Source organism: Chelon labrosus (genome assembly GCF_963514085.1).
Source record: "Chelon labrosus genome assembly, chromosome: 6".
In the NCBI taxonomy this organism is placed as follows: domain Eukaryota; kingdom Metazoa; phylum Chordata; class Actinopteri; order Mugiliformes; family Mugilidae; genus Chelon; species Chelon labrosus.
The window spans coordinates 2956407-2982810 of NC_140342.1; the positions used below are offsets into that span (position 1 = coordinate 2956407).

Sequence of the window (26404 nt, forward strand, 5' to 3'; positions counted from 1 at the left end):
GGGTCTGATGGCCATGTGTAGAGCTGACACAGACTGAATAAAAAATAAATAAATAAATAGATAAATGGCTCCTTTTGATTAATTGATTTAGCCATATTTCAGGCAAAAACAACAAAACAAAATCGTCAGGCTCCAGTCACTCAAATATACTTTTATTTGAATCACAACGAACTGGGTCCTTTGATGGTAAGCTGTGATTTCAAAGGATGTTAGTGGTGACATGTGTTTAAAGTATGTTGAAAGAATGAAATGCATTCCACGATGATCATTTTGACAGATTAATGCTTTAAAAAGACATCAAAACACAGCATGGCTTCTGATACAAAATTACAACAACTCATTTGAAAGTATTTTATCTTCACTGCAAATGGTCCAACAGTCAAAATGGCCAGCCATTGAGAAATGCGCCACAAGTGAATCTAAAACTAAAACTACCCCCAAATACTGTCACTATTTGATGGAATATATCTAACATGGGCCTCAAGGAGAAACAGTAGGCAGTAGTTAAATAGATGGACAGGGAGAGAGGAAGGGAAAGACCACAGCCAGTCAGCTGCTTCTGTTCAGCATTAAACACACTGTTAGTGGTTTGGCCTGGCCACAAGAGCAGGGCGTGTGTGAGTTTGTGTGTGAGTGAGTGTGTAAGACCACAAGAACGTGGCCCTGTGGAGAGCAGTTAAGGGAGCTGTAAATCTGGAGGAGGAAGGAGCAGGCAGCCGGCCAACACACACAAACACGCACACGCCTACTAGGAGGAGAATGGGAGACAGATAGCACCCAGCGAGCGTTTACGGGCACACGCACGCACAACTACTCACCACTTTCTTAGTGTTGGGTGTACGTGCTGCGATGCGTTCATATTCCTCTATCTTGGACTGGTCGATGTCAGCCTTCAACTCCCAGGTGGAGTCTTCATAAGGCAGACTGCACCATTTCACCAAATATAAGGTCACCGTCTGCACACAAACACACAAAAACAGAGAGGGGGTTTGGTGAGCGTGCGGAGAGGGGGAGAATAAAGGAAGTGGCTCAAACCCATGAAAGAGATCAAAGTACCTCTCCATTTTCATCTGGGCTCTCTGAAACATCCAGGACACGGTCCACCTCCACATAGTCTGGGTTAAAAGGCTCATCATCCATCTGGAGAGAAAACAAGTGGACATTTACAGTTAGAAGCAGTGTTTTATGACAAGTTGACTTACGTAATGAACAGGACTGAAGCCTTTTTATTCAGTAAAAAAAAGAATGCGATCCAAGTATCATCCATCAAGTATGGTTTTCAAATCTGAAACATTACTGTCAGCCAACTCGTTTGACCCTTCTAAGTAGTTACTTCCATGCAAGTGTGAGGTCAGGACCCAGATAATGGGATGATTGTAGTGCAGAGCTCTGGCCTTACCTCAGTTATGAAGCTGTTGAGTTGCTGCTTGGCCTTAAACCTCTTGATCTTCTGGTGTATTCTCTTGTCCTTTTCCAGTTCCTCCAAGTCCGCCCAGCGACAGTGAAGGTATGAACTGAGACACGAAAGACAGAAGAAGCACGTCATTCATTTCAAAGCCACAGAGCGTTATGAAGCAAATACAGCAGATTATCTTTTGAGTTTCATCCTTTAACGCTGTAATCTAAAAAAAAAATTCTTTTGTGCCATCATGCACAAAAATGTCTGAAGAAATGACCTTGAAGTTACAGAAACTGATGGAACTTTCGGGGAAATTATCCAATCCAACAGAAATAAAGTGGCTCTCTTACTTATTTAATCGAAGACATGATCATTACCATGTGGCCATTACATTACAACTGCTGCCATATGTGATATCATTGACTGATTCCAAAAAAAAGATGATCTAGTTCAAAAAATGATACATGTTGCCCTTTTTGTTCATATTACGTTCTGCCAAAAATGCTGTGAAAATTGCAGTCTATGTAGAGTGAACCTGTGTGCCTTCAGGTGAAACCGCGTTCTCCACACTTATTTGCAAGTCATGAGTTCAGCATTTGTGTATTGGACATGCAACTTTAACCTTATTTGCAAAATCCAGTTTTTGCTGTCTAGACTGCAATCTGTCCAGGCTGCAAATCATCATAGAGATCATATATTTAGTAATGTGAGGTGAGGGAAATGTACTACCACTTGTGTTACTGATGCAAGAATTCATTTAACTCAGCACATCAATCATATAAAACAAACACACAAAAAAAATCCTAGTAAGACATCTAGGATGAATATACTTTTCACACTTCAAGAGCCTTGAACTGTCTGCCGTGTGTGTTGGAAAAGGGTCTATAGAAAGAGGAAGCACTGCAGCGAAAGGGACAAAGGAGGTAGAGAGCAAAGGAAAAAAAAAAAACTAGCTAATACTCACAAGCCCTTGAACTTGACGTAGAACTCCTCAACCTCCACTTCCTCCCCCGACTCCAGCTGAAAAGGAAAAAAAAAAAAGATTAATAATCACTGCAAATATAGCAGCTGCATGGCAAATGAGCAGAAGTGGCTGGTCATTGTTATACAACATGTGGTTGAATTAGTGAAGTGGCACAGACAGAGTGTGCATACTGGTTTCACACTGTCATGACAGTCAACACTGAATCTCACTTTGCTTGACATTCTCACATTGAGAGAAGCTATTGTTTCATTCATGTCTTGTCTGTCTTGCAGCTATTTGCTGATGTGGCTGCAATATAAAACCCAATTAAACCGCAGAAGATGAAGCCAGAAAAAAGTTTCAATGATTTTTACCAGGAAAATTTAGAACAAATTCAACTTCAAATCTGTGTATGACCAATGTATTTGCACTGTGTTTTTCCATAAATGCAACATGCATATAAACAGGGAAATACCAAAACAGTAGCTCTTTCAAGCAAAGCCATCCACTTTCATTCACTATTACTACTGCAGCTGCAGCATGCACACGCACACCATGTTACTACTACTGTAATGCCATGAATCATCAATCACACACACGCTGCCTGAGGAAACGCTAGCTTGGCGTCTGGCGTAGCTAGCATTGTGGTTTTGGCTGTGTGCCAAGCCCGAGGTCAACTCTGAATGGAGCTGTGAGAGTGAGCAAGAAGAGAGAGAGTGTGCATGTGTAGGTGGGGGGTAACCCATTGGCAGCTGGCTAGCAAAGGAAAATTGGCTGGTGACTGTACGTGCGCGCATTAGTTGGCTGAGGGATGAGCTTTCTTTAGACAAGGCGTATAAAACAAAGCCAGCCAACACACACAGACAGTCAATCAGAAGCACACAGAGCTCCAAGCACACACAAATAGTGAAATACAAGAACTCTAGTCTCTTCTTACAGAGTGAATACATGTGCCGTCTAAGCTCAATGTGTGTGTGTCTGTCACTGCGTGTGTATAATCTGCTTAGGCCAGCTGTGGAGCGGCTAATCAGATGACGTAAACCATGACTCGGTTCAATCTCTCCTTGTATGAATCTCTCTGTGCATTGTGTAAGTGTCTTTGCAGTGTGGGTGTGTGTGTGTGCGCGCGTGTGTGTGTGCATCTTACCTGTTTTTTGGAGTTGCGCAAGCCCATGATCTTCTCCACAACAGGCCCCTCAGCCTCGGCCACGTCCTAGAAAGACAACACACAATTGGTGAATCTGATCCAGCTTGTCACATGTGTTGTATCAGCATTCCGACACTTTACAGAAACTTTACAGTGTGTTTGGGTAAAAGCTGCTTTTAAAATAAAAGCTGTTTAATTGCAGTTTGGCTTTGTACTAAATCAATAGATTCATAGAATACTTTAAGGAATTAAACCACTGTCATTCAGTTTTTATATAGGCCAATATTACACATCATAAAATTCACCTCAGGAAATTTGTTGTAAATATATCATGGCCAACAAAACAATCACAAATTCACTCTCAAACTGCTGTATCCAGCTTATTGATATACCCAGATAGATCAGAATTTAACTTGTTAACTTTCTAACAACAGACTCTAACAGACTCTCTCCAAGATACACAAATACCAAAAACTCTGGCTGCACCTGTTGTTGTGATGAGGACGGGGATTTTGGTGCTGGTGAGTCGTCCCCGCTGTCATCGTCCTCGGAGATCTTAAACTCCAGATCCTCTGTGTACCTTTTCCTCTTCACCTGACGGCTAGAACGGCGCTTCTGGAGGAGGCAGAGACAGAAAGGGGTAAATGTTTGCCCAGAGACATTTCAGTAGCTTGTCCAAAAATTGCGACTAGATGACTCGTTACCTTGCTCCTTTCACACTTTTATTTAGAAAAATGTTCATCTACATTAAAGCAAATTAGATACATTTCCAAAAGGGGGCCGTATACATTTGTAGTTAGTTAAACTCAACAGAATTACAATACAGCCGAGAGTTGCTGGTTCCATCAAACATTATACCAAATATTAAATATTAAAGCAGCACTTAAAAAAGTATACATTCAGGTCCTTCTCTGATTTGTTTTAAAAACTGCAGAAGGGTAAAGATCTCAAATTGTACTTGAAATGAAAAATCTATGTAGCAGCTGAAAAGTTGCTGAAGGTGCATGATGTGAACTTGACAGGGAGCTTGTCTGCTTTGTCTGTCAACAAGGTAGGTTTACAACACAAACAACAGGTGCCTACTGGCTCAGTGGCTTCTACCTCTACAGGCCAGGACAGTGAGGTATCAGTTAAGGTTTAATGACGTCTGTAAAAATGTGACAAGATTGGGGGAACTAAACCTTCAAAACGGTGGTCATGCTTCACTAGAGTCGACGATGACAATGCCATTGCTTGAGCAAATGTCAAAAGACTAGCTGCCGAGCTCGCTGCTCCACTTACATATGTATGCTAGACCCAAAAACTAAAAAAATACATGAGTTAATAAATCTATAAGAGTATATGGTATCAATTTGTTAAAAACTTTGCAGTTCCTTTTGATTTAGTTATATATCTATTTTAATTTTAGATCTCAATCATCACATTGCAGTCTAGTGCTCTGTTCAAAACTGTGCCGTTGCAGATTGCTACCAAGAATGGTAATTTATATACAGCACATGTGATAGTTCCTAATTCAGTTCTTTTTTTTTCCCCTCAGTTCTCAAAAAGGAGACATTATGTAACGTCCACTTTTTTTTTTTTATTGTGTTGGAGCGTAATTACAGGACCCCAGTGAGGACTAAAAATATGAGGAAAGAACATCCCTCTATTTTTTCCTGTCCCTAGATCAAAATGCATGAATGAACCATTTAAGTGTGCATTCCATTGTGATATCTAAGCAGGATAAGCACCACCCCTGTAGGCTGATCTGCCCAAATGAGCAGCGCCTTGTAGTCCGCCTGTTAAATTCTTTTTGACTGGTGCCGCTCTGCCAACTCACAAATTACAGCAGAGTACATTGAATGCTCTTCAGTTGGCCGCAAGGGTAAACAGGAGCAGCCATCTAGGGAGTAAAGACCTAGGTGAAGTAGTTTTCTTGTTCATGGCAACGTCCCCAAAACAATAGAAATACACTATAACATGTTATGTTCTACCTATAGCTCTGATGTATGCTCACAGGTCAGAGCTGTGTTGAAATTTTTGAGGGACAATCAAAAAGTTTGGAAACTCTAAAGACTGATTTAAACCCAGGAAAACAAGTGCTGGGTGTGGGTCACTGTGTTTTCATGTCACATATGTGTGATAGTGCACCTTAAACTGCCTTAGACAGCCCTTTTCTTACTCTTTACTCTCACATGAGCTGAATCCTGAAAGACACATTCTTGGGACATGCGAAACTGACATGAACTTGTTAAAAAGTGGTATATTAGGGAAAAAGAACGAGCAGTAGTAGTTCAAATCAATGCCATCCCTATTTCCTTGTGTGTGTATCCTACCTGTACACCATCATCATCCTCTTCTTCGGGAGGAGAGGGGGGTGGAGACTTCACCTCCACATCATCGCTGACCGACTCCTCTCTCTTCCTCTTGGAATCTTTCTTAGCAGCACTAGCCCCGCCATCTGACTCTACCTTTTTACTGCTGCAGGAAGAGGGGAAAAAAAAAAATCTTAAAATACACTATAGGAAAAAAGGGTTAAACAAAACCTATTCCTCAAAGTGTTGGCTCTTTTACAGACTACCAGACATTCATGCCTGTGTGTGTGTGCGTATGTGTGTGCCCCTGTCTGTCCCAGGGCGATCGCCATGTTTGATTTACCCATTTAGAAATCATTAGTGTGCCTCAGGCTCTGGCACACAGGGGGTTAATATGATGAAAGACTGCATGAAGGCGCATGGACAGAGGGAGGGAGAGAGAGAGAGAGAGATACGGGTACAGAGAGGAAGAGAGAAGGGGGCCCAGAGAGAAAGAGGGAGAGAAAGACACGGGGAGGGAGAGAGAGACGGGCAGACGGAAAGAGGGAGGGAGGGAGGGAGGGAGGGAGGGAGGGAGAGGCCCCAGAGAGAGGAGGGGGGAGGGGTTGAGAGGCCCCCAGGCTTCCTCTAATCTCTGGCATGGAAAGAAAGAGGAGCTGGCTCTATCTGTGAGTGTGTGTGCATTCACACCACAGAGGTGAGAGGACACTCAGCATCCCTCTTCTGTCTCTCACAACTCATTTATACCACCTTCAGACAGGGTCTAGAGACGCACGTTCCCTTCTGGAACCATCATGTAGGACCACAGACCACTGTCCCAATACGAATTCATCCGCAATGTGGGGACAGCGTGGGTCCAATATCCCATTTCCACATACATCACTAAACAGTTGAGTGTGACACTGACATCAAAAAAAGTAGACCTTATTTAAGTGAGGGACAGTGTGCACATATGACGGTGAGAAAAGTACTGGCTGCTTACAGATCACACATGATTTTTCATGCTCCATAAAAATATGGCCACAACTCAAACTACTAAACTGACAGTAAGTCGTTTGACGTGCACTCAAGTTGATCTGAGATACTGTGGCAATTAAAATTAAGGAGATGACGGACAATGTCCAGAGGTGTCTCTCAGATCTGTTAATCTCTTTGAATCATAAGAACACAACAAAACTCCACTCATTACTATAGACTTTTTTCTATTTCGAGAACCTAAACAAAATACAGCCATTGCCGCAGGTTGTTCTTTCATGCTTTTAACATTAACCACTGATTCTGTGTTAATGTACAAGTTTATACATTTGACTGTTTAAGGAAAGTGAGGAAAAATATCAATTCCGTATATTAAAACCAGGGCAATACTGAGTGTCGTCACTTGTTTTCCAAGTGCCAAATAAATATGTCAGCCTGACCCCACACTTCATCCATTTAAATACATAGGACAAATGCTGGTTTCAAATGAGAACGGTTTATGCACGGTCGCTTTCTGATAATAATGAAAGAGTACAGCCAAAAGGTTTCACAAGAGAATAGTTAGCATTTGGGATTAGTGGGCCTGACTAATTTCCTGTTATAAAACTTGAGCCACAATTCATCTAGGTTGATGTACTGAACTAGCAACACATTGAATATTTTAAAATACCAATACATTATATTTTCAGGCTGCAAGACAACATTTATTTGATCAACTAACTTACTACAAAGTAGAATATATAACATTAGTATTGTCTTCTACTTTGTGAGTCTGTATGTGTTGCTTTTCTCCCAAGTTGCACCCTGCAGTACTATATGACTGGATCTCTCTCTGTGCCTACGTTACTTGTCCTCTCTCCTCCTCTGTGCCTCTCTCCCTCCTGCTTGCTCACTCCCTCGCTCTCTCCCCTCTCTCTCTCTCTCTCTACATCTCTCACCCCCTCTCTGTCCCTGGGGCCCTTCTCCTTTCATCCTCACGCCAAGAGCAATCACCATCTCCGTGGTAACGGCTGGTCATGTGACCTGCACCTGTTCCTCTGGCTGGTCGCCACACGCTGGAGCCATCTGGCCCCACATACACACACACAAACACACACACACACACTTCTCCACTTGGCTGCTTCTCCCCTCTCTTCCTCTTAGCTTCTTCATGGCCTCAGTTCTCCATAGCACCATCACCTCTCTCAAGCTCTTTGAGCTCAGTCCATCTCTTCTTTCCGCTTGTGTCAGCTCAAACTTTCTTCTTCAAGAACACACCGCTACCTTTCTTTCTGTCAAGTTAAATTCTCTTTAAATGCTACAACTGAACAAATCAGCTTATACTACAATAGAGCTACTTTGCAACATGTTTTTCCTTTATAAAATACACATTTATAATACACAGCACATATGAATGGACGGTAGATAATTCTGAGTACTATATTTGTATGGTATGACATGCCACTGTATTAATTCTATTCTGATTCTTTTACTGGCATTAAGCTTGACCACAGATAGAAGTCCTAGCGTAACCATGTCTCATCATTACCATTCAGCTGTGACATTAAAATAACAGGCACCCCTTGAGACCTGAAATAAACAATTACTGATACGTAATGAGGTGAATTACTGTCAACAATACTTCTGCTTTCATATCTCCGACAGTTCCTGGTGGCTGCACTAGATCTGCTTCACCAACTCACGGGAAGCAAGCCACAGGTTACGGCCATCTAGAAGTCCTTCACTGTCCTAGCTAGCACGCTAGCTGACTTGCCTTTTGAACCCTCTACATTTAAGATTTCAATATTTTGTTGACCGATTGGTTAATGGGTTTTGATTTACCACAGCATACCATGTGGTTAGCTTGATGACACTAGCTATGAAATGAAATCTGTACATAATGGCAATTTTATTGTCCTTTACTGTTAACAGTGGAGGAGGTAAACTGATTGAATGCACACGTTGCAATGTCAAGGAACCCCAAAGGATGCAAGTAATAATTAATAAATTAATTAATTATTTTAGTCTAAAACTGAGCATCAGTCTTCAAAGAATACAGACCTAGAGAGAAATCATGCTGCTTTATGTAGCCATGATGGGAATAAGGTGATCACTCATGTCATCATACTGCTAGAGCACCCTGATAAAACTTGTCACACACGGGTGAAGGTTATTAAATCAGTGCTGAACTGCAAAAAGGCCGACATGCCAATCTTAATATTAGACATCTCCATATAAGGCTGTCCAGGTGTGCGCATAAGCTCCTCCCTTTTCCTCCTCACATTCACTCTGCTGGATACTATGGGTTTAAAGCACGGCATTCACGCATACTAGCCAGCTGTGGCACAAAATAAAAGAAAACCAGGAAGCAGAGCAATGGAGTAAAATATATGGGGAGTGACAAACTGAAGAGGAAGACAAAAACAAAGAAGGGTGGGGTGTAAAAGACACCTGCTGTTGTGATGAGTCATACCGCTGAACCCCCATACAACCCCCAAAAAAACACAAAGGCCAGAAGGCAACACACACATTTTCACACACGTGTGTTCACAAAGTTCTGTATTTGCACACACACATATGCAGACACACACATAGCAAGGTGCCTGTATGCATGTCTGACTTCTTTGTGTGTACTGCAAACAAATCACCCCTGCACACACACACACACACACACACTGAGGGAAGGGTGTGGCAGCTGAGAGCTGTGTTATTTATAGATGTGCTTCCTCTGAGAGAAGTAGATAGAGAGAGGGAGTGCAGGCAAGCAAGTGAAAAAAAGGATGGAGAGAGAAGGCAAGGTCAAAGGAGAGGAGTGAGCTGACTGGACAAGTAAACCACCTGATTCTTTGTGTACTGTCACACACACACACAAAGACACACACACAGAGAGAGAGAGCGAGAGACCTGGACAGCTGAAACCACTAGTAGTGAACTCATCTGATATTTCCATTTTTGTTTGCTCATTAAGATAAAGTGGGCCTACACAGTCCAAGAATAGTTTGTGGTGCACCCAATTGAAGCAATCTGTATGAAGCCTTTTCTAAATTCAACAACTTCAAACTGCAGGAATTAATGAAATGTACCCTTACCAGCACCAATGTTACTTAGATAATAAATAATCCTAAAGGGGTTAGCCCACACCAGGTCTGCGTCCATTCATGTCACATATTTGGGTGGTGTTGGAATGAAGCAGACAAGTAAGAAAAACCTGCATGTTACAATTCTGTAAAGGTTTTGCAACTAAATTTCCAAGAACTTGTGTAAGTACTCAGTTTATTCTGAAATGTAGTCATGAAAGTCTGAAATGAAGTCAGTGTTCCTGGATACATAGATCAGGTGAAGGATTCAGTCTGCTCTGTGGTGGTTTGTTTGTTCATTAAAGATGCAAATACACTGAAGAATAAACCAAACTGCAGTATGGTATGGGCCACAGGAATTTTCTTGAGCTTTGGGGTTTCTCCACCCACTATAGGAAGCCTCATACCAACCCAATAAATGCAATGGAACATGTATGCTAGTTGCCCTTGAGATTGTTTTTTTTTTTTTACTGTACAATTCACTTCACGTCAAATGAAGCATGTATTTTAAGCAATAACATAAAAAAACATAACAGCATCACTGTACAACATTTAGGGCGGAACTCTTGCTACTACAAAAAACAACTTAAACTCAAAAGCAATTTATTTGTCGAGCCTTGAAATTATGTAATGTCATTAAAACATATTTAATCAGAGGCCTATAGATATACTGTTTGAATTGTCACATGCCAAACTTCATTCAAAAATATTGAGATTTAATGTTGCCTTCCTGAGGTACACAACAGAGCTCCACTCCTCAGTCCTTGGCTTGAAGAAGGGGAGATGCGGAAGGTGGCACAAAGGAAAAGATGAAAGGAGGAGGGAGGAGAAAGAGGGAAAAAGAATAAAAGATAGTTGGGTGATTGCAGAGGTCCACCATTTTAGAGTAGCAGTGAATGGCCAGCAGCCATTATTATGCTAAATTAACCTGGGAGCTCCATGCCGCCACTCAAGATGGAGGAAAGCCTGACAACAGATAAGAGCTAGTTTACCAACACACACACACACACACACACACACACACACAAAATCACATAAGGGCCTGAGAATGGACTCCCCACCCCCACATTTCCTTTGCCCTTACACACAGAGTTGTGGCTGTGTAGTGGTCAGCAGCATGGTCTTCATTATCATTAGACGCCATTTTCTGCCACAAAGATTACCAATGACCCCTCCCCCAACACATGCTCTCTCACACACACACACACACACACACACGGCCCCTCCTCAGTTCCCCACCCTGACTATTTTCTGGTGGATGGTGCATGCATACGCACACACCTCCCCCAGCGTTGACCCCTGCCTGTTGCTTTGGCCCTGCCTCTTCCTTGGGATAAAAGAGGCACACACAGAGAGAGAGAGAGAGAGAGAGAGAGAGAGAGAGAGAGAGAGAGAGAGAGAGAGAGAGAGAGAGAGAGAGAGAGAGAGAGAGAGAGAGAGAGAGAGAGAGAGAGAGAGAGAGAGAGAGAGAGAGAGAGAGAGAGAGAGAGAGAGAGAGAGAGAGAGAGAGAGAGAGAGAGAGAGAGAGATGGGGGCCGTCCTGACACATTCCTCAGTCAGATCAAGTTTCCACCTTTACAATGAAGCCACCGCTGAGTCTCTCATGCACAAATGCCTTCACCTCTCTTTGCCTCCATGCAACTCCTCTGATCTGACAGACTGAGAAAGCATCCACATCAAGAGACATGGCACACTATAGTTTAAGAAAAAAGTAGGATCAATGCTGCCCAGAAGAGTGAGAAGTGATAAGCCAGAAAGGAAGAGTGTGCTAATGAAGGTATAAGATCAGAGAGCACAGTGTAAACAAAGCCAAAGGTGATTTAGACAAACACTGATAAGCAACGATAGTTCCATGAAGCTTTAAAGCTTGCTTAGGAAGTTTAAACACAAGACATCACTCTCCTTGCACAGTGACATGCATGATATTGAATGTAAACAAGCATTTCAAGATGGAGGAGGTGGTCTGACAGCAATGAGTTTTAAAGGGTTAGGTATACAATATTTACTCTTTTTTCTTACCAAATTCTGTGACAAAACCAAGCCAGCAATGATTGCATTTTACTAACAAGTGAATTCAAATCCTGATACAACGCTCTGTGCCATAGAGCTCTATTGTTGTGTAAAACACATCAGTGAGCTGTTGCACCCAGTCCCATGAGGCAGTTTCAGGCCAAATAATTCTAGGCAGTCCCTAAGGATAACCAAAAATGCATTTAGATATGTTGTTTGCATGGCTAACATTTTTCCAGTGTGCACCTTTTTTTTTTCTTTTAAAAAACAAAAAAAAAAAACAGGGGGCGTTATGACAGGGTGTATTCAGCTCAGGTTGTCCAGTGTGGATCAACCAAAAAGAGGATAATTTCTCCAACAGTTATCAGAACTCATGGAGTCTGAAAACATTCCCTGGAGAATATTTGGACTCACTCCCACATACAGCTCACCCCTGAGCTCATCACTTGCTCTGCTGGCCATCAACCATTTATCCAATACACTCAGCTTCTGAGTCACCCTGAATCATTCATTTTCTGTAACCGCTTGTCCTGTGAAGGGTCGCCTATCCCAGCTGTCATCGGGCGAGAGGCGGGGTACACCCTGGACAGGTCTCCAGTCTATCTCAGGGCTAACACAGAGAGACAGACAACCATTCACACTAACATGCACACCTACGGCCAATTTAGAATCATCAATGAACCTAATGAGCATGTCTTTGGATGGTGGGAGGAAACTGGAGTACCTGGAGAGAACCCACGCAGACACAGGGAGAACATGCAAACTCCACACAGAAAGGACCCCGTTTGGGATGGAGTCGAACCCAGAACCTTCTTGCTGTGAGGCATTAGTGCTAACCACCACGCCACTGTGCCGCCCACCCTGAATCAAGCCTGTGAAAATTGTTTTGAGACTTTTTTTCTTTTTGTTTGTAGAGTGAGTAGAACTCCTTGTATTTTCAAACCAAAAAAAAATAATAAAAATTGGGATACACACACATTAGTATTTCCAGTGGCTTATCAGACAAGGTAGGGATTGAAACATACTATGACAGATGATCAGTAACTACAGAGCAAAATGTGATTGATCCTCAGATCTATCTCTCCAACAGCCCATGCTCTATGCTTCACTAAACCTTATGATCACTAACTCACACTCATGTAAACAGTGTGTGGCAATTCACAGCTCTGAGGTTGTGACCCTTTCAGTTCCCCTGGTTGGTGACGTGAGTGATGGGCCTAGTGTGTGTCTTGTGTAGAAGCTTGTGTTCACTGTATATACAGTCTCACTATGACTCCTTCTAAATAATATAGAATTTTGTCTAGAATATCCTTTGGAATATACACATTTAGACTTTGTCTCTTGGGATATGTAGAAGAAAATGTACCTATAACTAAGACTGAATTCAACAGTCAACATATATTCTCAGTTGTTTCTCATCCACCATTATCCACCTGAGCTGGCTCATTTCCGTTTCCATCTATGTATCTGGGGGAAGTGAAAACATCACACTTTCCCATATGTGGTTCATGTTGCCAGATATGTCCTTTAGACTCTGTGGGCATTAGATATGATTACGGTGGACACCAGCCAATGAGGAGGTTATTTTTTTTTTCCCACTGTAGCCGACATATGTTTAGTTGGTTTTCTTCACTGATACCTCAGTGGAAACGGACAACATACACACTGTCAATAATAAAATACTGTTCCTACCTGGTTTTCTTGGGAGTCTTGTTCTTGGGTGTGGAGCTCTTGGCTTTTTTCTCCTTAGGCTCCTTAGGCTCCTTGGGCTCTTTGGGAGTCTTGGGTGTTTTGGGTGTTTTGGGTGTCTTCGGGGTCTTGGGTTCTTTGGGCTCCTTGCCCTCTGCCTTCTCCTTTGGTTTCTTTTTCCGCTTTTTCTTCTCCTCCGCTGGTGGTGAACTTCCATCCACCATTCCTGTGCCACCAACATGTTCACCTGCATTGCTTCCTGTTCCAGGAAATTCAGAACTGATTTCTTCCTCTCCTTCTCTCGCTGCCGTCTTTCCTCCCTCTTCTTCCTCTCCATCCAGTACTTTAGCTTTCTTCTTCTTCTTCTTTTTTGGCTTGGTCTCCTGGTCACTGGGCTTCTCTGTGCTGATAGGCTGGCCGGGGGCACCGGCACCAACCGTTGGCCTGTCAGGAACCATCATTGAGGCATCACCTGACGGGTCAGTAGGGGAATGCTGGAGAGTGGAGAAAGAAATTGTCATTAAACAACTTTTCAATTATACAAATACGTTAATACAGAAAAATTAAATAAATATATTTAATATAACACCAGTCACTCCAAGCAGGGATTTATGATGAAACACTGGAAAACATATCAACAAAAATGTAGCAAGCATTGGCTATTTAGCAGCGCAGGAAACACAAAAATATAAACAGTTTTTCTTATTTCTGGTGCTCAAATCTAAACTGAACCCATTTTGAAAATCATATACTTTCAGAAGTGTAATTCACAGATTCCAGCTTCTCAGATTTACAGGCTTTATCACTATAAAGAAAATATCAAAAAAAATCTCTTTGGATTAATCAGATTATACAAGTTAGGTAGTAGGAAAAAAAGGGTTACATATAAGTATTATGTTTCCGTTTTTATCTACTGTAATTTTTTTTGTTTAATTTGTAGTATATCGTAGTTTATCTAGATCTATGATTAAATCCATCTTTCAGACTACAAATAAACAGTATTCAAATTCTAAACCCTTGATTTAAAAATAAGTAAAATGGGTCATCAACAAGCACTGCCACTGCCGATTTTTTTCTTTCCAATGACTGATTAATCAATCAATCAATCTTTTCAGCTACAAAATAAATAGGTCAGGTCATAAATACATATTTTTGGATGTTTTGCTTCAACACTGGTTTGTCTGTACCAGCCCGTCAGTCAATACTGATACATCTTCTGCAGGGTAGGGGTTAAACCTGTCAGTAATGGCGGACCACAGAGCAGAGGGTGGAAAAAAAGGGATCCATCCATGCATCACCTCCTCCCTCTTCATGACTCCCTGTTGCTACAGTTTCTGCCTCCCTCCTGCCTCCAGCAGGCTAACCTTAGTAAACAAACTGACAGACACCTAATTTTTCCTCCTCATTTTCTCTCCTGCAGACTAAGTACCATCTCCTTGCTCCTTCTCCCTCCACTCCTTCTCTTTGCTCCAAGTAAGCTTTCTGTGACAGGAAACTGGTTACCAGCTGTTGGGAGCCTCTCCAGCTGCCTCTCCTCCCTCTCCCTCTCTTCCATCCTTCCCTCCCTCCCCTTTCTCTCTCTCCAGCTGCTTAGGGTCCCAGTAGCAGATGGGAAATCAGGCATCATGACACGAATAAATTATCTCCATACTTCAAAAAGGCGTAGCGAGGGAGTGTGTGTCATGCCAGAAATGATGCCGGTGTGTGTGTGTGTGTGTGTGTGTGTGTGTGTGTGTGCACGCACATTTACAACACACACACATGTGTCAGAGTGTCACTGAGGTGTGTGTGAGGATCAGCAAGCTTACAGCAAAATGCCACAGCAGCAACTCCTTTTTGTAGACACACACACACACACACACCCACACACCCACACACACACTTAGGTCTGGATAACATGGAGGAGGAAAGAGTTTGGGTGCCATCACTGAAAGTCCACTTCCATCAGGAGAATGCTAATGTACACACACATCGAACAACTGCACTGCAAGGTCACACGTCACACAAACCTCTGCACACATGCCCACAAACACCTGCTGACACGCACGTAAACTGAGCCATTTAGACACACAAATATGGGGGGGGGGGGTGTGTGGTGCCAAGAGATAAATCTGTCCTCCTGCCAAGCTTCCTAGATAATCAATCACACGAATGACAATGGAGACACACAATATGTACACAAACAGTCACACAAACACACACGCTAGCTTGAGTGCTGCGTCAGGTTCGGTGTTCTGCAGGGTGAATTTAGCTTGCCGTTGTGTTCACTAGTACTTCACGGAGTTCTTCATTAGCAACGGAAGATTTCATTGTCCTCTACTGATGCACCTTTAACCTCTATTTCCAAACGGTTGTAGTATTTTATACTCTAACTACATTGAATTCAAGACCCGTAAAAAAAACACAAACAAAGAGGCTGCATGAAACTGTAATATGACTCGAAGGAGACGGTGTGCTCAGTTTCATCTCTAAGCTGATAGAGGGAGGATGAAGGAGGAAGGGCTAAGGGCTAAGGAATCTGATGGAGGGAGGGACAACTGCAAGAAGAGCGACATGAAGGGTTAAAATCTACCGGGTAGATACTTTAGACTCCCTAAGGATGGAGCGAAAAGAAATCCTGTTCTCATGGTTCAGCTTCTCCTCTTGCTCTGTACATTTAACTATCCAGCCATCCCTGACAGCTGCCATCTATGGTTTGTATTTGTTTTGCTACTTCCTACTGCATACGCATTCTGAAATAAGAAACAATTTGATAAGCGTTTGATTCTAGCCATATTACTGAAGTAACAAACTTTGGCTTCCCGTTTGTGATACGCTGATTTCATTCTCTAACGTCACAGAAGTTCACTTATTGCAATGCTGCCAGAAAGAGCCGTCTGTAAATGGAATGTTAGACGGACTTTGTGCGTGATATTTTTTGTACACACTGACAATTATTATTGGCGAAGCTCAACTACACTTTTAAATACTAGCTTTGGTCCATCATGTTTTAGACAGAAATGGCAGATTTTCAAAAGGCACAAGTTCACATCAACACATTTTAAGTAAGATTAACACCAACAGCAGCTGACTGAGAATTACCTAGGAGAAACATTTGTATCATCTATCTGGTATAAATGGCATCTTTCAAAACAAGTATGTTGCCTAATTTGCTGTGGCTCAGCAGAGGTGAGTTTCCCTTAATGCTCGTGCACAAGTAGGAAGGAAACAACTAAACATTAGAGAAGCATTTCCTAGAAGCTGCAGAACCTTGGTGCACGAGATGCTTCAGAAGCTTGCTGGCTGTGTGCATTCGTAGGGGGAGGGGCGAGACAGGCATGTTATATGTCAACTATAGAGCTGCACGCAACATAGTGTGTGTGAGATGTAGAATAAAGGTCACAGCACAGCACTCTGCCAGAGCTGTGACCTTGAGCTGCTGACGAAGGCACGCGTGCATGTGTGTGCGTGCATGTGTAATAACCATGCTTAGTGAACAGATGGAGCTTAGAGTACCAGACATACAGTCATCATGACTGACTGACCAGCTTGGTGTGTGTGCATGTGGCTCTTTCTAACAAGTGCATCATCAGGCAGAGAGAACTCCCGTCCTGTGCCACAGACTATCCACACACACCACTCTAAGTACTCCTTTAGTTGGGCTATCCTTTTTCCCAAGGCACATTTGCCATCCCATTCCTGACCACACCATCGTGTGTGTGTGTGCGTGTATGTGTGTAATGAGGGGGGCTGCTGGGCCTGCAGCTAAAGTCAGGACAGCGCATGCAGCGCGCCCAGGCGAAGAGAGGGGCTCACCAGTCAACCTGGCATCTAGGTCAGGAGTGCTGGATAAATTAAGTGTGACGGCTGAAATGTCAACCACGGAACGCAGCGACACAGGCTTGGAGGTGGGGAATAGTGGGCAAGTGGAGGGGGGCAGTGTGAAGAGAAAAAGGGGACTAGATCTGTGTGTGTGTGTGTGTGTGGCCACAGGGCTGCTATTGTGTGTGAATGGCTCAGTGGAGAAAGGGGGCTTTGAGCAACAAAACAAGCTAATGGAAGGCAAGGGCACGTGACACAGGCAGCAGCAATGCTGCACACACAAACAAGGTGGCTGCCATTGATAACTACCAACATCTTCCCACCAGCCCTCCCTCTTCCTCTTCCTCTTTTTTTGCTAGAGATCCTGGACTCCATCTCTTCAGATCTTTGCTTGTTCTCCCACTTATTTGCTTTAAGTGTCTACCCTCCCCCAATCTCTTAATCACCCCCTGCTTTTTTTTCTCCTCACTATTACACTTTTTTCTAAACTGTCTGTACATCCAGCTATAAAACATTACCATAGATATTTCACCCCTGAAATGGATAAGACAAACAGACAGACAAGCTGAGAGAGGGCGGAAAGAGAGGAGACGGGGAGGAGGGAGAGACAGGAAGGGAGGTTTCCTCTACATAGGAGGGGGAGAGTGGGAGCAAGAGGGAGGAGAGATTATGCTGGTGGCGCCGATGTGCGTGTGTGTGTGCGCGCCTGTATGTGCTACACACGTGTCTCAGGATACGCAGCTCACAGGAAACAAACAGCTGCAAAAATCCATCCCCCCCACACACACACGGAAATACAACCACACACACAAGGCTGACAGCAAAAGACACGGAAGGCAAAATACACACACCAACATGAACACACAAAACCCCACAGAACCAGTGCCCAATGCACCGCTGTGTTCTCAAATGTCATCTACACACACATTTATGCGTACACACACACTTCCCCTACACTCTAAACACACACATTCCCCCACCCACATGAAAAATAAACATTCACATGAAATACACCCACACAAGAAAACAAATGCACATAGTCTTGATCTTTCTCACACACACACAGCATTGTGACCACATCAAAGCGTTTGTTTGACGGAGACTCACCTGTACGTGAGGCACTTTCTGTGGGGTAAGGGGGGGTGAGGAGAGCGAGTGGGAAGCGGGAGCCGGAGGTGCCCATGGGTGGGAGGCTTGGTTGGGGGGAGGGGGCGTGCTCTGCAGGTGGTGAGGGTGTGGGGGCAGATGTGCATGCTGCGTCTGAGTGTTCTGGGCAGGCGGTGCTAGGCCCTGGTTTGGGGCAGGGGCTCCATGCTGCCCGACAGGTGGACCCTGGAAACCCATGGCAGCAGTCTGCATGGGCTGTCCACTTCGAGAGGCCTGCTGCTGGGCGTGGAGCAGACGCTGGTCTCCCCCCTGGTTGACTGGGGCTTCATGAGGCCCTGGACAAAGAGACAGGAGAGGTATAGAGCAGCAGCACTGAATGTTTGAAGACAATATTTTTCTTAATAGACTCTCACTCTTGCTTTAATTCCACAGCTTTAACTGAAACTGTGTAAAGATGAATTCACCTTGTAAAGGAGATGGTAATCCAAAGTAACTCTTGAGCCATTTTCTGTATTTTGAGACTGTATGCAGGGTTTTTTTCAGCCAAGACAACTCTTTGTTATCAATTCTCAACAATACAGTCAGCCACATATTCTATTTCTGTAAATATTTGTGGTAAATATTGCATAGGTGTCAATGAAGTGTTCAAAGTAAAACCAATGAAAAGGAAAATTACAACAGTGAGCTGCTCACCTTGCTGTTGTTGAAGCTGTGGTCTATTTGGTCCCATTTGTGGACCACGTTGTGGCCCCATGCCAGGATACATTTGCCCTGCACTGGGAGGCATGCTGTGGGGCTGCTGGTGTTGGGGATGTGGGGCAGATAGAGGTGACTGGGGAGTCCTCTGTGGAAGGGTCATAGCATTGGGTGGAGACTGCAAGGCTGTGTATCCTGCAACCTCTGGGGGCCCAGCTAGTCCTGCGCTAGGGGGTCTGCCCTGTTGGGGAGGAGGGGTCGGGGTTCCCAAAACCCGCATGGGTGACATGGATGAGGGGGAGGGGTACGTTCCCTGAGCTGGGGGGGCAAGGTGGGACTGGGGTTGGCTTGAGGGCTGGGGTAGATTTTGGGGGTGCTGTGGGAGGTTTAGGGGGTGCATAGGCTGGCCCTGTTGCCCGGCCTGCTGCTGCATCGGGGCAGAATGGGTCTGAAGTGGTGGGCCAGGGGGGTAACGCTGCCCCTGTTGCCCTGGTGTTGGAGCTGATCCCTGGTTAAACCTCTGGCCAAGCTGTCCTGGTCCCATAGCCTGGCTGGTGTTAGCACTGACGTTAGCATTAGCACCTTGGCCCATCCCAGATCCCATGGCTCCATACTGGGCCTGATAGCCAGGATACTGCGCTCCCCCAAATCCCCCCATGCCTTGTTGGTGCTGGTGAGGAAGTGGAGGCTGTCGGGAAGGGGACTGCGGGTATCGAGGTGTGTGGCCCAAGTTGGGATAGCCCTGGGATTGTGGCTGAGGCTGGGGGTGTCTCATCTGGCTCCCCCCCATGCCAACATGTCCCAAGTAGTGAGATGGGTCCTGAGCAGGAGGGGGTGCCATGCTCTGTGGAGGGTAGTGTTGGTTCATGCGCGCTGCATTTGGATTGGATGTAGGTGGACCTTGCATCCCACCATAGGTGCCTTGAGATATTTGATAGCCTCCCATCTGGCTGGGGGCACTGGCCGGTTGTGCCGGAGCCTGCTGATAAGCTGATCTGCTCTGCTGTTGCTGGCCCCAAACTCCACCTGCGCCCCCTCCTCCCCCAGCTTCACCCTGGTACCCATGGAGGGGGTTGCTAGAGTTAGCTGGGTTATTATGGTAGTGGGAAGCCATGCCATTCATGGCTGTGTTCACATTAGAAGGACCCTGGCTGGGACCGTTCTGGGGAATCAGTCGTCCTCCGGGGGCACCAGATTGATCATAGCCAGAGTAGGGGCCATGGTCGTACATTTGCCCCAATTTAGGCTGCCCTGGGCCAGGCCCAGCACCATGGATCATCCCCTGGTGGAAACCCCTGTTTCCCTGGTGCTCATGGTTCAGTGAAGGATTAGTCTGCTGGGCTAGTGGGTTGGACTGGCCGGGGGCTGGCTGCTGAGGAAAGCAGTCCCCTAAACCATCTAATCCATCTGAGAACAGCCCTGCATCATCCCCGAATAAGCTCAACATCCCTGGGTCTGCCATGGCTGGGTGGGGGGCCCAGAGATGGAGGGGACTTGATGGAGGGAGGTGTGTTGTGCAGTGAGGAGCTAATCAGATAGCTGCTAATTTGAAGCCGTCTACTCCATGGTCCTCATTAAGGTTCCTAGAGAGGAAGACAGAGGGAGGAGAAGATGAAGTACAGAAGAGTGGAATAGGTACACGTATTCAGAAGAGCAGACAACTGTATGCATCAAATCAAATGCTACATATATGAAAAATTAGGTCGATAGGAAATTATCACAATTGTAAATTGAAATATTAGCCAGTAAAATCAGAAGTAGGTAATTATATGTTGTATCATTGAAAGAACACTTCAGCAGCCGTACTTATTTGACAGTGGTGCAACAGACCAACTTGCATTTCTCAGCTGTAACTACTACAGACAAAAAACAGCCACCTATTGGGGAAAAAAAAAAAAAAACCTCTCCCCATCCACACACAATCTGAAACACATACACTTCACATTAGCACTACCCCACCCCCATTTTACTACCAAACAAAAGGACTTCTTTCTTTTCCAACACACACTTGGAGTTGCTGAGGGTGTGTGTGGTTGTATATATACATATGAGTGTGCGTTAGAACAAAGGACCCAGCAGATGCAACTCTGTTTGAACAGCAGCAGCTGTCATCCAGCTAGCCAACAGGCCACGGAGCTGTTCCATACACCAGTCAATCCGTAGTTAGATACTCTCTCAGCAACCCATTCAGCTGGCTAACTAACCAATCAGTCATTCCTGGCAGATGTTGGAAGACAAGGGAATTGGCCACCTGCTACCTTTTAAGATTATGTGTGTGACTGTCTCCCAGAATATTAAAGATAAATAAATCAACAACGTAGAAGGTGGTATTACTAACATGAAACTAAATTTGTTTGTTCAAATGAGAAAAGATATGTAGCCGAAAACAACACCCCTTTCTCAGCGAGTGAGAGAATGAAGGTAGGTGGATCTAAGCATGCATGAATGAGCGTGTGTAGTAAAGACCAGGATAAGGAGGAGGTGGGGGAGGTTTACTTGTTGCTTCTATGCACAGCAAAAACAACACCCAAGCCAACTTTAACCACTATAGAGCTCCCCTCCCCCCTTCACCTCATTTCTTTCCTCCCCATCACTCCACTCCCTCCCACTTTTTTTCCCCTCAGTCCCTTATTGGTTCATTGCAGAGCTCGGCAGGTTCCGGGGATAAAGCGTTTCATTATTTCTTCACACAAAATAGTGGGCAAGAATTACCGAGTTGCCCTATTTTAAAATGTAATTATGCCCACCATTACTTAATCCATCCACTCAATTTAGATTAATATCATAGTAACACCAGGGACTAAAGTTACAAGTAGTGACTTCTACAGGAGCACCTTTAACAGGCTACTAACCTAGTGTGAGTGGACAACAGGCTGAGGCCCATCCGAGCACACAGTATGCTTCAACTCTGCATTGGGTATTGTTATTATTATGGTATTGTTACTGCTAGTGTCCAAATTATGAGCATACTTCACATGAAACATGCTGCTTCCTGTCACAAGGCAGATGTTGAGCCTCACCCAACAGGATAAAACTATTAGAAGTCATTAGTCCACCAACCTTTCAATCGTTCTGCCACTGCCAAAACCTCTGAATTCTGTCAAATCTACATTGCTTTCTTTAGTAATACAGAAAACACATCCACAACTTGTTTTATTTGTAAAGACTACAGAAGTTAAGCTGACATTCTTAAGCAAACTTGGTTTGTTGTGGACAACCATCTGATAAGTCGTCCCTGAAAACTGTATGGAAAGGACAAGCACTTAGAATAAACAAATGAAAACTAAATAGTTGACAAGTGTCATGATGAACTATCCATATTAGGCTGATTTCAAACAAAAGGCTGCAATTCAACAACAAATGCATAGCCTGAAGCCTGCCAAAATGGATTTCCAAGCACTCTCACAAGAATCCAGATGCCTTGTGAGGTAAACAGAATGCCCATTCAGTACAAAACCTTACATTAGCATGACACAGGACTACAGTGGAAAAACTTCCTTCAGGCCTGGGACCCTTTTTGATGGAAGCCACCACAATGCCTGATGGGAGCAACCACTCTTGTTGTGCAAATAGCACCAATAACTTTCCTCCATGTCTCTCGGAACCATAAATAAAACAATGACAGACTTTACAATATTGTGGTCTTCAACAGGCAAGGGTATCAAAGACATGCACAGATACACTCATCTTGCTATTCTTAAAACCTTATCAGTGGCACCAAAGGATAGCTGCCTTTTTAGGCAGTGGCCTTTTATATGCCTGCAATGTGATGACTTCACATGCCAATGGAGATGCTAACATAGTACGCTATGTAAAGTAAAGCAATTACGCTGGATTCTCCACAGTGAATAATTTATGATTTTGTTGTTTTGAGTAACAAATCCGTTCAATCAGTAACTGGTCTATACATTTAAAGCATAAACACACCACAAGGTAATGCAACATTTTTAACAACAACTTCCACTGTACTATCACCAATGTTACGAATTCTGTCACATCCGGATTGGCAAAGACAATCTGGATTATCATGAAGTCAAGATCTGATATAATTTCCTTCACCTTGTCTTGACGTTTCTTTGAAAATATTTTTTGATAAAGACAGATTTCAGTGCCGTGGTGGGTGTGTGTTCAGAATATCAAAATTAATTTTTCATTTTGGATGAAAACAGGACAGTTGTTGTTTCACTGTCAGCCTTTGAAATGTGCTTTTTTTTGCCTGTCCTTCTGAGCAACCCATGAGTGCAGTAATAGTATTATCACCAGGAGAGCTGCTAGTGTTCTGAGCAGGATTAGATTCCCTGCCATCATCACAGGAACGTGGCATACTTGCCACTATTACAGTCCATGTGTGGGGAGACCCATATACCAGGTGAGAGCAAGGAGGGAAACTAGCATGACTAATGCTCAACTGAAATGAAAGCAGTGGACAGTTTAGATAAATCAACTATATTTGGGACAGAAACAGGCTGTACACTTTTAAAGCATCAGCTGCTGCATTAGAAAACTTGTGTTCGGCTGCCAGATTACCGCAAGCAGCAGCTATAACACACTGTTTTTGTGCATTTCAATCACTACAGGAAGGAAAAAACTTTTCAGCATGTGTTTGTGTGTGGTGGGTGAGAATAATTGAGCGTAATTTCACATCCTTTGCAGCAGACTACTATGAAGGCAACTGATTTCCTGTCAGCTCCGTCAGTATCACAGTACACTAGACTGTGAATTCTACAATACTAAATGTAACTACACAAGCAGTTACTGGCTGCTGTGTGTGCACAGCTGCCTGGAGGCTTTCATCAGATCACAGCTCTAGTTAAATGTAGGAAGGCAAGACAATCTTGGCTCGATCCACTCAGTTGCTTGGCCTTTAGAAGGTAGATCACACTCACAGGGAGCTTGAACAGACCTGGGTATATTTTGTCTGCACTGCACCTCTTTGCTCTATTTCATCCTCTTGTGATGCCCTTCCACCTATTCCTGGGTGGAACCTTGAGTCAAGGAAAAAACAAGTCCTTTGACATCTTCAGTTTGTTTTTACATTCTGTACCACTTCCTGTGTCATTTCAGTCAGAGCATGAGCAAACACAAATACAGACATAAATGCAAACACATGCACGAGGCCCAGCTGTCACTGCTGAGGGAATTAGGTGAATGGTCAGTGTGCTGCTTTAGACACCAAATCTCATCTAAGGATGAGGTATTTAGCCTTCCATGCACCCTCAGTTGGCCCTGTCACAATGCTCATATGTGAGGAGATGAGCACACGTAAGGCCAAGAAAACCACAGACAAATCTGAAAAAAATAAATAAATAAAACTTTGGTTCTGGTTTTTGTGCTGCACTATCAACTGTAACCTGGGCCACACACAAACTTTCAACATGCATCCCAGGCACTATTCAAGAAAATAAACAACCCATTTCTTCATGATCACCCCAACACAGCCACCTGTTGTGTTTTGATGTAGGGCAGTTTCTACGTCATCTCCATCTTTTACGGTTAACATTTTAAACTATTGAATCACAACACAAGTGCTGTGACAGACACGACAACTACATATACAATATACACGTAGTATCTTGACAGAAAAAAAAACAACTCATCTTGGCTAGTACTTATGAGCCCAGACGGAATCACAAATACATATTTTTATAGTTGACATAAACACAATTTGACAGTCACAGTAGAGCTGATCAATTTAAATTCTGTCATAATCAACCTCATCATTAAAACTAACTAAACTAACTAACATTAAAATCATTAAAAGATTCAAAAGTAATCTTTTTTTTTAAGCAGACATGCCCTCAAAATCTACAGCTTTCAGAGTTTTACATCATATTTGTCTGGACTGTTGGTGAAAATACATGCATAATTGGAAATTAAGTGGCTGACAATTTTTTTTTTTTTCTGACCGTTTCATTTCATTGATATTCACCTAGATTGATGACAAGATTACTGTAGCCATACACAACCACATCGCTACTAAGCAGCCTGCTTCTTCTGCCTTCAGTAAAAATAAATGGTGGTTGATAAGTCTAATAAGTTCTTCATAAGAGTTCCTAGACAACACACTCAGTGCTGTATTGAGTGACAGAAAAAGAAAGAGGTACTGACATAACAGAGCTTCACTTATGTGGCTTTGCAAGACCACACTGATTTTTATCAGTGTTTTCAGAGGTGACAGCCAGTGCATGCTCAACCACTAAACAACAGGGGTCAGTCTGAAGGGAGACGACTCCAAAAAATACTAACCCGCGTGTGAAAGCCATGCCTCATCATGCACCCGTACCATTTTTTCCCCCCACAAGTGATTCCAAGTACATCGGTAAGTGGATGTTCCAATGCTGAGAAACAAATGAAACAAAGTATCAAACTGTTTATCCCAATTGGATTTGCAGTCTTTTTTTTTTTTTTTTGCAGTTTTAAGACCTGCTGGTGTAGCTCAAAATATGTCATACAACACTGAATCCTGTCTAAATAAGTGATTGGTAGCAAACTTTTTTTTCTGAGAGGAAAAAAGTTATCTATCTGTTCATATATGTTTCTTATCAAATAAAATAATGATTAATATTGGTCTTAAAAAAATCAGAAACAGCACTTTGGACAGCTGAGATGGTTTTAAGAAGGAAAAGGAAAAGGAAAAGGCCATTGCTTTGTTTTTTCTTGAGTGTTGAAACTCCAAGCAAAGTATGTTCCAAAATAAAACCTGAGATAATGTATAAGGACTTTGACCTTGAAGTGGCTGACAGCTTCCAGTTTAACCACAGTGAGAACGGATATGAAAGGGTTTGGCTCTGTGACTCTTGAAGGGAGCACATAAGCCTGTGAGTCAAACAACATAATTAACAGCTCCACAAGTTCCACCTCACCTGAAACCACAAGTAATCACAGAGACGTCCTAACACGTATAGCTTTAGCCGAGTTGATAAATGAACTGGCGATCACCAGCCAGGCTCAGGAATTCACACCGACTGTGCAGCTCTGTCAAACCACAATTAGCGAGGCCAGCCGTTCAGCCAAGCCGAAACTGCAGAATATCACTGCCAAGCTAGTGCAACTGAATGACCTCTCAGGCAGCCAGCAGTATTACACAAGCATTCACTGTAGTGCATTACAGATAGGTTTTCCTTTATAATAGGGCCCCAAATGCTAACTTTAAATGATAACACTGTCAGGCCCAGGACAAACGTTCTCATATATTATTTCAACAGATCCATGTGTTGAAAGTTGAACATGTTTAGTTGTATTAATAACTACACTGAAGATAAAACA

General features: G+C 43.5%; 1 protein-coding gene across 4 annotated transcripts in view; it reads right to left on the reverse strand.

Annotated features, from left to right (window-relative positions):
* The window catches only part of chd7 (chromodomain helicase DNA binding protein 7), a 62364-nt gene that overhangs the window by 26241 nt on the left and 9719 nt on the right, over window positions 1-26404 (reverse strand). For 2 of the 4 annotated variants that reach the window (XM_084546974.1, XM_084546973.1), the window contains exons 2-11: window positions 19136-20721; window positions 18443-18777; window positions 13538-14028; window positions 5826-5967; window positions 3997-4125; window positions 3511-3576; window positions 2364-2419; window positions 1400-1514; window positions 1057-1140; window positions 819-956 (exon numbers count right to left, since the gene is read on the reverse strand). In XM_084546974.1, the coding sequence (XP_084403100.1) occupies window positions 819-956; window positions 1057-1140; window positions 1400-1514; window positions 2364-2419; window positions 3511-3576; window positions 3997-4125; window positions 5826-5967; window positions 13538-14028; window positions 18443-18777; window positions 19136-20600 (3021 nt within the window). In that variant the 5' untranslated portion in view covers window positions 20601-20721. Of the gene's footprint in view, window positions 1-818; window positions 957-1056; window positions 1141-1399; window positions 1515-2363; window positions 2420-3510; window positions 3577-3996; window positions 4126-5825; window positions 5971-13537; window positions 14029-18442; window positions 18778-19135; window positions 20722-26404 lie in introns of all 4 variants that reach the window. The other 2 variants (XM_084546972.1, XM_084546971.1) reach the window with 1 other exon arrangement.